The sequence below is a fragment of the Ambystoma mexicanum genome, chromosome 6q (genome assembly GCF_040938575.1).
Source record: "Ambystoma mexicanum isolate Mex_15411 chromosome 6q, UKY_AmexF1_1, whole genome shotgun sequence".
Lineage (NCBI taxonomy): Eukaryota > Metazoa > Chordata > Amphibia > Caudata > Ambystomatidae > Ambystoma > Ambystoma mexicanum.
In genome coordinates this window covers 794,595,635-794,610,952 of record NC_090937.1, presented here as the reverse complement: position 1 = coordinate 794,610,952, position 15,318 = coordinate 794,595,635, and the positions used below count along the sequence as shown (strand labels likewise).

General features: G+C 47.2%; 1 protein-coding gene across 1 annotated transcript in view; it reads left to right on the top strand.

Annotated features, from left to right (window-relative positions):
- Nucleotides 1-15,318, top strand: part of ASIC5 (acid sensing ion channel subunit family member 5) — a 593,203-nt gene that overhangs the window by 477,607 nt on the left and 100,278 nt on the right. Inside the window, exon 8 of the mRNA XM_069630322.1 lies at nt 8,447-8,615. Coding sequence (XP_069486423.1) covers nt 8,447-8,615 — 169 coding nt within the window. The remainder of the gene's footprint in view (nt 1-8,446; nt 8,616-15,318) is intronic.

Below are 15,318 nucleotides of genomic sequence, written 5' to 3'. Positions count from 1 at the left end.
GACTAGGACCGACACTGTCCGGGCTGGGTGTGTGAGGGCTGGGGTGGATGGAGCCGCAGCTGCCCCTGCAGCCTCTCCGCCCTGCCTACTTGGTGCAGCAGATGACCTTGCTGCCCCAGATGCACGTGGCATGGTGACATCAACGTGCACCAGCGCACGTGTCATAGGCCTGCTGACCTGGAAGTCAGCCATGGAGTCAGCCAGGCCTGGTGCCACAATGGGCTGTTCCAACAAGGGCTGAGCATGGATGGTGTCAGCCACATCAGCCTCAACAGGAGGGGGGGGATTATGGGTGCCCTTGACTGGTCCTCCACACATGGGGGGACAGGCTCACCCTGCAAGTAACGACCACGTCCCCTACCGGATCCACCACGGCCACCACTTGTGGCTCTTCCACCTTTGCCACCCTTACGGAATCCTCGCCTCCCAGCCATGGCACTGATGTTAATGTGCGTATGGGAGTGGCTGTAAAATATTGTCCTGGGCAATTGGGGGTCAAAGGGGTTGGGTACCAGATGGTAATTGTACCCTAGTGCTCTTGCAAGGCTGATTGTAACCCCTGGGGAAAGATGACGGGTCACGCTACGCACAGGAGCCCCAAAAAAGGGAGATGACGTGCACGCAACCCCTCCTAGACCACGTGTGCAGAAAGAAAAACCTGCACTACGCTGTGGCACCCAGTAACACAAGAATGAACGTATGCGTGTCACACGCAGCCTAGAATGACCTCTGAAGGGGTAGGCTACACACGGGGCAAGCACAGATGTTAGATACGTGCGTGACTCACCGTCTGCCAGGTAAAAGAGCGTGAAAAAGGAGCGCGTTTGGTTGGCAACACCCCCGCCAAAAGAAGATTTGTACGCTGTCTGAGGAGACAGGACAACAGTAGAAGGGAACACTGTTTGAGGGAACAGGCCCAGGTAAACCAGTAAAAGAGAAAAAAGAGAAAAAGCTGTCAGAGGTAACAGGGAATACGAACTTGAAACGCCGTGAAGTAAATCGCGTGTGAAACGACAAGAAGTACAGAATTCACCCACTCGCTCTCCACGAAAAGCATGTACAAGGAAATGGTGTTCTACACGTACCTTTTATACAGGCCCACACGTCCAGCGTCACTTACGCGGGCCATTTCCACCAATTACATGCTTTGTCACTTCTGCGTGTAGGGCCATTTCCACCAATCACGCGCGATTACACTCTGACGTGCAGTCTTTCCACGTGTGCTCTGTCATCACGTGCTGTGTGGGAAACACCCGTGCGGGTCACGTCACAGACGCGCTTACGCGCTGAGGACCTTTGGTCCAATAGAATCGCGTATGCGTGCTGACGCGCTTACGCGCTAAGGGCCTTTCCTCGGTTTTCACGCTGACGTGCAGGATTTTCACGTGCCAAATCACTCCGTACCAAGCTGGCCACGCGTAAGCACACGGAATACCACGCTCCTGCCCGGAGGGCCGAACTACTGCCCCCCAGAGCCCCGAGCACGCTCCCACCTGCCATCTGCTGCTGCCTGACTGCCTGCTGCCCCTGCACTGCTGGGGGGTGGGGGTGGTGGGACACATGGATGGGGGCCTGGTGGAGGGTGCCCCTGGTGGCGGGGGGGTGGGGGTGATAGGGGACATGAGTGGGGGCCTGGTGGAGGCTGCCCCTGCACTGCTGGGGGGTGGGGGTGGTGGGAGACATGGGTGGGGGCCTGGTGGAGGGTGCCCATGGTGGCTGGGGGGTGGGGGTGGTGGGAGACATGAGTGGGGGCCTGGTGGGGGCTGCCCCTGCACTGCTGGGGGGTGGGGGTGGTGGGAGACATGAGTGGGGGCCTGGTGGAGGGTGCCCCTGGTGGCTGGGGGGTGGGGGTGGTGGGAGACATGGGTGGGGGCCTGGTGGAGGCTGCCCCTGCACTGCTGGGGGGTGGGGGTGGTGGGACACATGGATGGGGGCCTGGTGGAGGGTGCCCCTGGTGGCGGGGGGGTGGGGGTGATAGGGGACATGAGTGGGGGCCTGGTGGAGGGTGCCCCTGCACTGCTGGGGGTTGGGGGTGGTGGTAGACATGAGTGGGGGCCTGGTGGAGGCTGCCCCTGCACTGCTGGGGGGTGGGGGTGGTGTGAGACATGGGTGGGGGCCTAGTGGAGGGTGGCCATGGTGGCTGGGGGGTGGGGGTGGTGGGAGACATGGGTGGGGGCCTGGTGGAGGGTGCCCATGGTGGCTGGGGGGTGGGGGTGGTGGGAGACATGAGTGGGGGCCTGGTGGAGGGTGCCCCTGGTGGCTGTGGGGTGGGGGTGGTGGGAGACATGGGTGGGGGCCTGGTGGAGGGTGCCCCTGGGGTGTGGGGGTGGTGGGAGACATGGGTGGGGGCCTAGTGGAGGGTGCCCCTGGTGGCTGGGGGGTGGGGGTGGTGGGAGACATGGCTGGGGGCCTGGTGGAGGCTGCCCCTGGTGGCGGGGAGGTGGGGGTGATAGGGGACATGAGTGGGGGCCTGGTGGAGGCTGCCCCTGCACTGCTGGGGGGTGGGGGTGGTGGGAGACATGGGTGGGGGCCTGGTGGAGGGTGCCCATGGTGGCTGGGGGGTGGGGGTGGTGGGAGACATGGGTGGGGGCCTGGTGGAGGGTGCCCATGGTGGCTGGGGGGTGTGGGTGGTGGGAGACATGGGTGGGGGCCTGGTGGAGGGCGCCCCTGGTTGCTGGGGGGTGGGGGTGGTGGGAGACATGGGTGGGGGCCTGGTGGAGGGTGCCCCTGGTGGCTGGGGGTGGGGGTGGTGGGAGACATGGGTGGGGGCCTGGTGGAGGCTGCCCCTGGTGGCGGGGGGGTGGGGGTGATAGGGGACATGAGTGGGGGCCTGGTGGAGGCTGCCCCTGCACTGCTGGGGGGTGGGGGTGGTGGGAGACATGAGTGGGGGCCTGGTGGAGAGTGCCCCTGGATGCTGGGGGGTCGGGGTGGTGGGAGACATGAGTGGGGGCCTGGTGGAGGGTGCCCCTGCACTGCTGGGGGGTGGGGGTGGTGGGAGACATGGGTGGGGGGGGGCCTGGTGGAGGCTGCCCCTGCACTGCTGGGGGGTGGGGGTGCAGGGGGACATGAGCAGGTGTGCAGGGTAGTCCCCTGTTTTGTGGGCTGCATGCAGGGGCTGTCGAGGGTGTACAGGGAACACCTGTGAGGACCCACCCAGCCTAATCGCGTGTGATAATTCCCGCGCACCCCTGTAATACACGTACCTGGCCAAATCGCATGTGAGAATTCCCGCGCACCCCTGTAATACACGTACCCAGCCGAATCGCGTGTAAAACTTCCCGTGTACCCCTGTAATACACGTACCCAGCCAAATCGCGTGTGATAATTCCCGCGCACCCCTGAAATACACGCGCCCAGGCTATTCGCGTGTGGAACTTCCCGCGCACCCCTGAAATACATGCGCCCAGGCTATTCGCGTGTGGAACTTCCCACGCACCCCTGAAATACACGCGCCCAGGCTATTCGTGTGTGGAACTTCCCGCGCACCCCTGAAATACACGCGCCCAGGCTATTCGCGTGTGGAACTTCCCGCGCACCCCTGAGATACACGCGCCCAGGCTATTCGCGTGTGGAACTTCCCGCGCACCCCTGAGATACACGCGCCCAGGCTATTCGCGTGTGGAACTTCCCGCGCACCCCTGAAATACACGCGCGCAGGCTATTCGCGTGTGGAACTTCCCGCGCACCCCTGAAATACACGCGCCCAGGCTATTCGCGTGTGGAACTTCCCGCGCACCCCTGAAATACACACGCCCAGGCTATTCGCGTGTGGAACTTCCCTCGCACCCCTGAAATACACGTACCCTGCTGAAATCGCGTGTAAAAATTCCCGCGCACCCCTGTAATACACGTACCCTGGCTAATCGCGTGTATAACTTCACGCGTACCCCTGATATGCACGTTACCCGCTTTGCGTTCCTTGTTTGGCAGCCCTGTAAACTGGTCCAGGGTTAGCGCAGCCCTTTGCGATGATTTAGCGATTTTGATGGATTTTCCTTGCGCGAGGGCGTTCTTGGGGGCGTTACTGGCGCTGCTGCAGGGTCGCTGCGATACTCTGCGCCACGGCTGGTTTGGGAGCCTAAAATCCATGAATACGCTGTGCGCGGAAATCGGTTTTAGCGCACGTGCCTGGCGCAGACAATCGCACGCAGACACTCTGCGCCAGCCGCTTGCGACACTTTTCTGCGAAATTCTATGAATTACCCTGTCAGTGTTTGACAAGAGTATGTTAAACTATGGAGGGCCTGGTGTCAACTGAGTAGCAGACTGTATACAGGGCACAGAGTGCGTGGTTGAGGGACAACTGTGCTGGATTACAGTGGCTGGCGGCTTATCTGATATGGCTGAAGGTAGAGTGCCTGTCTACCACCTATTCAGGTAGTTTTAAGTGAAAAATAAATTCCATTCAATGGAAATGTTAAGACCTTTTTTCACAGAGTCCAAGCGATAAATCCATTTTTGTTCGAGTTTGCGTAAGGTCAAATCATGGTTGCCGCCACAGAATGGATTTCTTGCTGTTTGTAGGATGAAACAGAAGAAATTGTTGTGGCTGTGCTTCTTGGCCTTGAAGTGTGCCACATAGGTTTATCTTCTGTCAAGTTTTTGATGCAAGATCTATGTTCGCATAATTATTGTTAGCACTTCAAGTGTGCATTGAGGGGAGAATTTGCATGTTAGAGTCTCAGTACAATCAGAAGTGTTCCAGCAGTGTGTACAGACAGCTACAAGTGGCCGGAGCGAAACTGGAAGTGCTCTGGGCATCTAACATTTTGCACCAAATGATCCAAACCAAACACCATTATTTCAATACCTGTAGCACAGATTTGTGTCATTTAGTCTATTAACTGAAGGCCCACCAAACCCAAAACACAATTCATCTCTTAGAGATGGTGAAGCAGTGTTTCATAGGTCATATTTATTGTTTAATTGCACATTAACCTTTACCTACATAAAGTAGGTTGCAGGGGCACTTGATGGCATATACAGACCACTTAGTGTTACAGTTGGTAAATGTGTTAAAAGTGCAGCTTTTGCCATTAAGATCTATTTCTTGTATGTTGTTTGTGAGGCAACATACCGAGCATATACCGTATCTATAATGTCCTTTTACAGGTGGGAGGTGCCAAAGGGTTTGCTGAGGATTAGGAGGTTGGCTGGGTTCTTCATAAGTATAGACTAGGCAGTCTTTTAAGTTTCTGCTGCATTTGAATGCAAAAAAGTTTTTTCTGGATTGAAAGATTCTGTGGACAAGGTGTTCCAATGTCGAAGTACTACTTTTCTGAGTGAATTACTTATTGGTGTAAAGGTCGTTATGCATGTGATTTTGTCTTTTGGTTTTTCTCTGAATTTTGGGGTCAGACAGGAGTCTTTGTAGATATGTTTTGCTCTTTTTCTGGTTCTTCGGACGATATGCCCAAGGTATCCGCATTCTTTGAGGTGCATCGACAATTCAATGCTTTTGTTGTACAGTTGCGTCTGAATCTCAAAAATTGTCCATAGGGCAAGTTCTCTTTAAGCCCTGCGGGGTGAACACTTTTGTATTCTAGAAGAGTGTTCTTAGACGTAGGTTTTCTATATAAGGTAGTCCCTAGGGTGTTGTTGCTGGCTTTGTAGATTTCTAAATCTAGAAAAGGTATGCGCATTGTTTCATAATGTATCGTAAATTTGATGCATGTATTCCGTAAGTTTATCCATTCTAGGAAGTCAAGTAGTAGTAGCTCTGTTCCCTTCAAAATAATGAAGACATCGTCTATATAACGATACCAGCACCATACGTTGGAACTGAAAATATTGGTGTCATGGTAGATAGAGGTTTTCTCGAAAGAGTTCATGAAAAGATTGGCTACGTCGGAGGCAAAGGTTGCCCCCATACCCGTGCCGTGGCATTGCTGATAGAAATTGTTCTCATAAATGAAGTAATTTTCTGTCAATGCGAGTCTTGTGCATTCTAGTAGGAATGCCATAGGTTGTTCTAGTTTGGGTCTTTGGCCTAGGTAAGTGGCTAGTACCTCAATGCATTCTAGTTGGGGAATGCTGGTATATAGCGACTCGACATCGAGTGTTACAAGGAGGTCTTCGTGATTGATTGTCAAAGTGCTAAGTTTCTTTATCATGGAAGTAGTGTCCTGAATATAGGGCAGCATTTTGCTAATGAATGGATGCAAAAAATGGTCAAAATAGACTGATAGTGGTTCTAGAATGGAGCCGATCCCGGCGACTATTGGTCTTCCTGGGGGCAGTGAAGGTTCTTGTGTATTTTGGGTATCAGGTAAAAGGTGGGGAGGATAGGGTGATGGTTGAGCAAGAAAGCTTTTTCGTCCTCATCAATCTAGCCTTCTTGCCAGGCATGACACATGAGGCTTTCTATTTCCGAGAGGAGTCTTGTAGTTGGATTGGTGTTGATTTGCCTGTAAAACTTGGTATCTGACAATTGTTTTTTCGCTTCATTGTCATAGAGGAGCCTGCTCAATAGTACGATACTGCCTCCTTTGTCCGCGGGCTTGATGAGAAAGTCATTCTGTGTCCACTTATCTTTAACCTATGTATGGAACCACTGGGCTCACTCCTAAATGTGACCCCAACATTAAGATATACCAGTACACCAAAGATACACAATTCTACCCAAAGATCAAGGGCCCACCAGATATCACTCACCTTCACTCGTGCCTTGCAATCATCCAAACAAGGATGACAAGTGCCTTTTTAAAAGTTAAACCTACAAAGTTCAAATTCGTACCACTGAGCCACCCCTCCAAGTAGGAACCCACTCAAAGATTGCGGGATGATAGGTGCTTGGATGGGTTGAACCCTCATCTCACCCATACATCATAATCCCTAGTCTTCATCGTGGATAGCAATCGCTCCTTTCAACAGCACATTGTGACAAAGGTTCAAATAGCCTGGCATCAGACCTCCCTACTCGGCAAGATCAAGCCATGTCCTTCTGCCCCAGGACTTCTGCACGTTGGTACAGGCCCTAGTGATCTCACACACCAATGGGTAATGCTCTCATTTCAGTGCTTCTGGCTGCCCACCTGGCCCTCCTAAATGCATCCCACCATGCCAGGGCTTGTCTCATCACTGGCTCTAGGAAATGTGACAACATCATCCCCACCTTTTTGTAAATTACACTGGCTCCTCATCCCAGCTAGGATCTGATTCAAATCCACTTGCCTCACCTATAAAGCAACCACCACTGGTATGCCGGCCTACCTGATGGTCAAACTAAATATATCGGTTGGCACACAGTCATCTCACAGTAAGACCATCACTAGACTGAAAACTAGATGGGCTTACAAGAAAACTCGGAAACAGTCCTTCTCATGCTATGCTCCAGTCCTCTGGAACTCCATCCTGTTGGCAATCAGGACTGCTCCAAGTCTCCTTCAATTTAGGAAAGAAATGAAGACCTAGCTCTTCCAATCACATTGGGGTACCCTATATTCCGGATATCGCTTTCACATCCTGACCTATATATTGTAATGTGCTACTTATTACTAATGTTTACTTGATGACTTGTTATTGCATGCTGCTGTAGTATTTGTTAATCTGATTAATGGATTTCGTTATAGTTTTGTCACATGTATTACAATTATTATTATAATTAATAATAATAACAATAATAATAATAATAACAATAATAATAATAATAATAATAATAATAATAATAATAATAATAATAATAATAATAATGTAGGGCAGAATGGCCCTACCAAGGTGCATGTATGTGTACGTGCTGGTTGTACATGTGCATTTACATTAGTGCAAGCATAATTGCAATGCAAGCACATTTGCATTGGTGCTAGTGTAGGGTGACCAGACGTCCGGGTTTTCCCGGGACAGTCCGGGGAAATCACCTGACGTCCCGGGGTCCCGGGAGTTTTTTTAGTTTATAAACCCCGTCCGGGGTTTTGATTACAGACCTTTTTGCCGTTTTTTTTTTGCCGGGCCCCGATTTCGAAATCCCGAAATCGGGTCCCGGCGCAACTTTTCCTGTGAGAATGGGCCCCCATTTCCTCCCCCTTCCCCTCCCCAGCGCTCTCCTCCAATGCGAGGAGTGTGCCTGTTAGCACACCCCCTCCATGACCCCCGCAACGGGCCAACGAAATAGAAGTAGGACTAAAGTCGAATGTGTATTTTCTTTAGTCCTACTTCTATTTCCATAGACCGTCCGGGTTTTTTTTTTAGAAAATCTGGTCACCCTATGCTAGTGTGATTGCTCATGTGTAAACATTTAAGCATGCACAAAGGTACTGTAATTGACTGATACTGTTATTGCATATTAATGTATTACTGCAGATATCGTAGATACATTTTATTGCAGTAAAGCAATCTCTAGACCTAGGGCATTTATGTTTTATCAAACCGTCCGAGAGATACTCTAACATTTAGTAACGTTCTTTTGTGCAAACGTGCATTAAATCATTGTTTCTCTCTGATATACTAGATATCATTGAAAAAATGGGGATATGTTCAATAGGAAGACACAACTCCACATGCCCTGTACCTTGTGAAGAAACAGATTATCCTGCCGCCGTCACATATTCAACGTTCGCAAGCAAAAGTGCCTTGAAGCTTCTTTCCAGTAAACTAAGGAAAAGCATTGAATACATCCGGTAATATTTCATGAATATTAAAGCATTCGTTATTTCATGTTATGATTTCAAGATGTTTCAATCCATCAGAAATGTATACATGATCACCATAAGTGTTACTGTCATGCAGACATTATTGACATGTATTTTCTGGAGGAGACAAACGCTTCACCAGTAGATTGCATTCTGTGCCATTCAAATCACATTTTCTGCACATAGTTTGTTTTACTGAGTATAAAGTCTGCTCTGCCTCCATACTATGCTCCATTCAGAATATAGGACTACATATCTGTCCGCATAGAGATGGCATACTGGAGTATTCCTGTTTATCACACCAAAAACAGGTGTCCAAAGTGAATCATTGGAATGCCAACCGGAAAGGACATACATGGAGGTTGGCATTTCAATCCTCTCCTGTGATATTAGCAATAAATCATGGGGACATGTGACAGCTCGGTTTTAGCCTTTAAACACCTACTTTACAAAACAATGAACATTGCACAGAAACAGCTCGGTTTTAGATGCCTTTAAACACCTACTTTACAAAACAATGAACATTGCACAGAGAGGTCCATGACCATGCATGTAATAGCAGCCATGGACCTACCCGTGGAATTACAGTAGCACCCAACTTTAAATAACCCTATTAAAATAATTCGAGTGATTATCACATTTGAAAATACTACCAAGGAGTAATTGGTTGGGAAACCTCAAGCTTATTTTTTAGAAAGGTATTTTATATAGCTCGGTCCTAGATCCAAGAATCAGTGGAACACTTGACATAGAGCTTTTGTTGTATCGTGAGCATCTCAAACGTGAGTGGTTGTGGTTGTAGAGTATCTGTTACAGGATTCCACCTGGGATCAAGAAAGATGCTGAGACCTTATGTCATAGTTCACTGTCTTTATCAGAAGATTGTTTACAAGATTGGGAATCGCAAATAGAAAATTGGATCTTCCCAAACAATACAAAGATCAGGATGGTTCTCTCCTCTGTGAGGTTGGGTTCCTTCATCCTCAGAAACTTCCTATTGCCCAAAGTCTCTTTTGAAGAGTGCAGGTATTTGGGCTATCTCGACCTCAGTAGCAAGTGCCCCAGCCCATACAGTTGAAAAGGTGTTGCCTAACCCTTTTTTGATGTTTTGTTCTTCAATGTGACCAAACCATTGTTCTTGGCCTAATATAGATGCAGGCTTTCACAGATCCATACCCCACATTCACTATTTTGTAAAGTCTTGTGAACCAGCAGCTCAGTGAACATAGTTGGCATACTGAGCTTGAGAAGGGCCCAGGATTTTGGTTTAGCTTGGGCCTCTCCTTGATTTTTCCCACCCCTCTAATCCCACAGAAATCTCCCTTATAATACTTCTTTCCACCACCCATCATCTGGTGATGCTTATGACCAACTGGGGCTGACAGAAACTACCTGCTTATGCTAAGCGTTGGTTCTTTCTCTCCTCCTGGGGCATATCCTCACCACATGATATTCTTTTCTCAGCTTTCCTTCACATCTGGATGTTGTCCTCCAGTCTCCTATGAACCATATTTACAATCACGTTTGCTGTGACCTCCTTCTTGTGTTGTACTTTCTTCCAACTTTTCCATATCAGTCTCGGTGGCAGATTCACATCCACTAGGAGAATTCTCCCAGATTTTACAAAAATTGAATGAGTTCTAGTAAGTGAATCTGCCTGGAAAGTCAGAAATAATAAACAATCTCATTTTCAGACTGCACTTTGTGTTATAAAAACTAGTGTTGGTGAGTTTGTAACATTGACTGCATTATTAAACTCATCAACAGCCACACATAAAACACCCCATTATACCTGCAGCATGGCATGAGCAAATGGTATGCTAGCAGTATGTGTAGCTTCAATTACACTGCAAGTTTAGAAAGTCCCAACCCATTTATGTTATATATATATATATATTTTTATTTTTTTATTTTTAAATGATTTACTTTAAACATAAACTTTTTATTTTGTTTCATTAAATTATATCAAATCTTAATAGTAACATAGCATAAAGTTATTGCAAAAGAGCGAGTTTCTACAATGTACAATTTATGAATTTGTTTCTTTTGGATACTCAAGGATGTCCGCAAGAAATTGGACAACTGTATAGACCAATTTCTTGTCTTGGCCTCTTAAGATCTTCAGCCATCTGGACTTTTCTTTTTCTTGCTGTTCAGAAATCTTATATAAATTGCCAAATAGAATTCTCTTATCGGCAAGGGCTGGGCAGATCATAATGAAATGTTTCAAGGTTTCAGGTGTGTTTTTGTCCAAGCAGAAGCGGCAGAATTGATCCTTCATGGGTATTTGTCGAATATTAGCTAGTCTTGGTCTGGTTGGATAGGTGTTCAGACGGATTTACATGAAAGCAGTACAGACAATTGGATCTGGGAAAAGTGCCATATATTGCGGGAGTTCGTGAATTGCGCGGATGTCAATCGAGCATTGTAGGTTCATGGAGTATCAGATGTTTTAGCCCAGTCATTTTGCTGCATTTTTAGCTTCGCGCGCTGAGGGCGGTTGGTAAGCATTTCTATTGTTATGTCTTTTTTCGCCATTTGCTGGTATAAGGTGGCTTTCCACGTTTTCAGCATAGTGTTGTTCATGGCATGCAGGGTCTCTTGTAGAATATGAAGTGCCAGATTGGATTTTCGTTTTCATTTATCAGCTTGCGCAAGAGGTCCATCTGCTTCCACCATACAATCGAGGAGAGGGATTGCAGGGCCACTTCAAACCGTAATCTGACCATGGGAAAACTTTTTGGAAGGTTCAGAATCTTTCGCCAGTAAACTGCTTCTAAGGTTTGCCAGTTTACCTCTGTTGCTATAATCATGGCATCACTCCTGTAGGTAATGATGGGAATTACCTTTTGACGGTAGAACGCCAGGATGGCTTTAAGGGAGAATTTGCAATAGCGTCTTTGTAACATCACTCCTTGTCTGGCTAACCTTTGGCTCTTACCTTCCATTGAAGTCACCCAAGCTGTTTCAGCCTTCTGCTGATTAATTAGTACACCAAGGTATTTGAAAGTTGTAACTACTTCCAGTGGTTTGTTCTCCATGATGAAATTTGAAAGTCTAAGTCGGGTGTTTGTAGTTTGATGTTTATTTAATGTCATTATTTTGGTTTTTTTGACATTGATCTGCAACTCCTTGGTGTTCATGTATGTTCCTGTCATCAGCAGCTTCTCTTGTAAGCCTGATGGAGTTTTATCCAGCAGTACAATGTCGTCAGCATACATGAGGTATGCAATCGGAAAGGAATTGATTTTTGGCGGGTTAAGTCAGATTTGATGTAGGTGAGATAGTCAGCAGTGTATAGATTGTAGAAAGTTGCAGCGAGGGGGCATCCCTGCTTTAGGCCATTGTGCGTTCTTATTTTGCCTGTAGTGAGTCCTTGTATGTTAATCCGAGGGTGAGAGACGTATTGGAGTAGAGTATCCTGATGGGTTCTCTGATCTCTAGTGGGCATTTCCAGTTTGCAAGTTTTTGCCAGAGTTTGTTCCTATTTATGGCATCAAATGCCAAATGGAGGTCTATGAAGGCGACATAAACTTGAGAGTTGTTTCTTAGGGTTTCATGCTTTATTAAATTTACAATCAGAAGATTCACATTTGTGCCCACATTTGATGTGAAGCCTGTTTGTCGAGCGTCGAAGCGGTTTTTTTCTTTGGTCCATGCAGTCAGTTTTTGAAGGAGGTATGTCGCAAACAATTTTCCCAGTGGATCTAGGAGAGCAATAGGTCAAACGTTAGATGGATTATCTCTGTCACCTTGTTTATAGATCGGGATCAGCACTGCTCTAGTCCAAGTCTCTGGTATCGATTTTAGTTTATTGATTAAGGTCCGAATAAGGTCCATTAAGTTTGCCCAAGTCTCTGGAGCCTGTTTCAGAATGGCATTAGACAGGCCATCGGGGCCAGGGGCACGAGAGGCATTGAGTTTTTTTATCATCTGTTGGAAATGATGTTTACCCCAAAGAATGGTCCATTGATTCGAGATGATTAGTTCTGCTGAGGTTTCTTCTTGGTGCTGGGATTTATACAGGTTAGAGAAGTATAAGATCCATTTTTGTTCCGAGACATTGGAGAGCATCAGGTGTTGGTGATTGGGGTCATGGTTTAGCAAATTCCACAGTTTCCTCAAGTTCTTATTTTTGAGCGTTAGAAGACTGGTTTCGGCATCTGTTTGTTGCAAAGACATCTCATGGGTTTTTTTTCCAATTTCTGAAAGCTTGTTTTGCTTTTTTCATATTTTGCAAATTTTCACACGTGAGATTCTTTCTCCATTTACAGAGGTGTGGCCGGAGGATTTTCTTTTTATTTGCTAGCTCAGGATTATAATGATGCCGATGAACAGGCTTTTCTCCTGTAGTGGCGTTGATCTGGAAGGGGATCAGCATCCAATCGTAATTTAGCTTTTCTTCATCTGGCATGTTGGTTTGACAGAAAGTCTGCGGCAGGAAGACTTGATGTTTTAAACTAAGTCTTAGTCTGGTGGTTGTCCCTGTAAGTTCTAAAGGTGGAGCTGGAATTATGTTCTGATCAGACATTCCGATGCCACGCAGGATGAGCATAGAATGGTCGCTCTTAGCAGATGGTTGGATTGTATATTCCAGTGTCAAATTATGCAAAGTTGGTGAAAGGTAAATGTAATCGATGATTGCCTTGGTGTTTCTGCAAGATAAGGTGGGAATCAGCAACTCGTGTTTGTCGCAAGGGTGGGTCATTAGAATCAGGTTTCTTATGGTAATTTCTTTGGACCAATGGAGGGCTCTGATTGTGAAATTATCAGGAGCTTTGTGGAGACCAGTAGAAGGCAAGATGGATATTAAGGTCCCCACAGATGATGAAGTCGATATTGAGGAATCTCACTTTGAGTCTATCGATGGTCAAAAAGACACCATCCAGGAAGTTGTTGTCATTTATTGCCGCTGAATTCCAATACACATTTATAATTGCAATCAAACTAACGGTAGGCTATTTTGTTGACTCTGTTAGGCTGAGTGATTGGTTTAGAAATCTTGATCAAAGTGAATTGGGTCCATGGGTTGATGTTCTCTGTTTCAAAAAAACTACAGCCTGGAGTAATCTTAATCAGTGTCAGTAGGCGAGAGGAGGCACATGCCCGGGCACCTTGCAGGGCCGGGTTAAGCACAGTTATATATCCATCACAAGTCAAAGGTTTGTTGAGCCAAGTTTCTTGAAGACAAATTACTTGACAGGGTTCAAGTTCCGGGACAGGTGAGTCAAACAAATGGGAATGTCCTCTCATGTTCCATGAGCACGGTATGCAGCCAATAATTTGTGATGAAGTTAGTGGTTATGAGTGGTAGGCTGGCTCATTGGGTTGTAATGCAGAGTCAACTTCGTACTCTCGCCAAAAGGGAGACTGTAAGTAAGTCTCGGATAGTATATTTACTGAAAAAGAGGTTGAAGGAGACATTCATAAATACCTCAGGAAGATGCCCTCCAAGTGATTTGTAGCTGGTGTGCATATACCTCAAGGTATTCTAATTTTGATAGCGGCTATATTTGTTGCAATTAAAATGGGAATGCCTTTGAAAGTGAACATGCACTTTAAAATTACATAATTGTATGATTCTAGCTATCTGGTGGCAGTTTATATTAAAGCTATATAAGCCATGTCTGGGTTTAGACATGCTGACAGCTGGGATTACATATTTATTCAGCAACAAGCAGTTGATGTCATAGTACTGTCATGCAAGGGTATGGTGAGTATTCAGCTGCCTGGGTTGGGTGTACCCAGACAACTATGTTGGGTCCAGTCCCAGGAAACACTCTCTTTGATCCCCTTGAGTAGAGTTGTCACCTTTGCCCATGGAACAACGACCCTCGCTTGGAGGTGTTCTATCCCCACTCCCATGGATGGAAATCCAGGTAATGATGACATAGGAGACCGAGAGGAGGACAACCTTCTTACTTTATTTTCTGACATCAACTGTCCCCTTTCCTCCTCCTGTCACTTCACTTTATCCTCCCTTTCACCCCTCCTCATGTACGCTATCCCTCCAAGGACATATCATCCCTCCCTTGTCTGTCGAGTTCTATATCTCTTCCACTCATCTGCAAGTTCATTGGATCACCCTCCCTGATCGTACCTGGGCATGTGCGGACTAGGAGTCACACTTGAGCCATCTTCTTCAGCACCACGTCTTTCTTCTTCCTCCTCTGATGCTCTGTGTTCTCCTCTTCATCGATCTGCTTATGGCTTTGCCGCAACTTTCCTTTTGTTGTCTTTTCCTCGTATTTCTTCATCACTCACTTTCGTTGGCACAATGCATCTCGGCAGTCTTGTCTTGAGAGGCCTAGCCATTGTGAAATCAGCGGGCGTTGCTCTTGTCGATTCATGTGGTGTCATTCTATATTGCATAATGCTTGTTGCAGAGGTAAATTGTCATCTTCTGCCTTCTGGGCTGTCCTCTTTATTGTTCCCATGAACCTCACTGCCATTCCATTGGGGCCACAACAGTGTTATTTTCTGATGTGGAAAACCCAAATGCGCTGCCAGGCTGGCAAATTCTTAGCCATGGAATGGGGGGCTGTTATTTCATTTGATGCTTATCGGGTTGCCCACTCAATGAATAATTTGTCCATAGTTTGGTATGTTGTCTTTAAGCTTGTCAAGGATATCACCCTGGTGTTGGGGAACCTGGAATATTCATCTATGAATAACAGAACGTATGACCCCT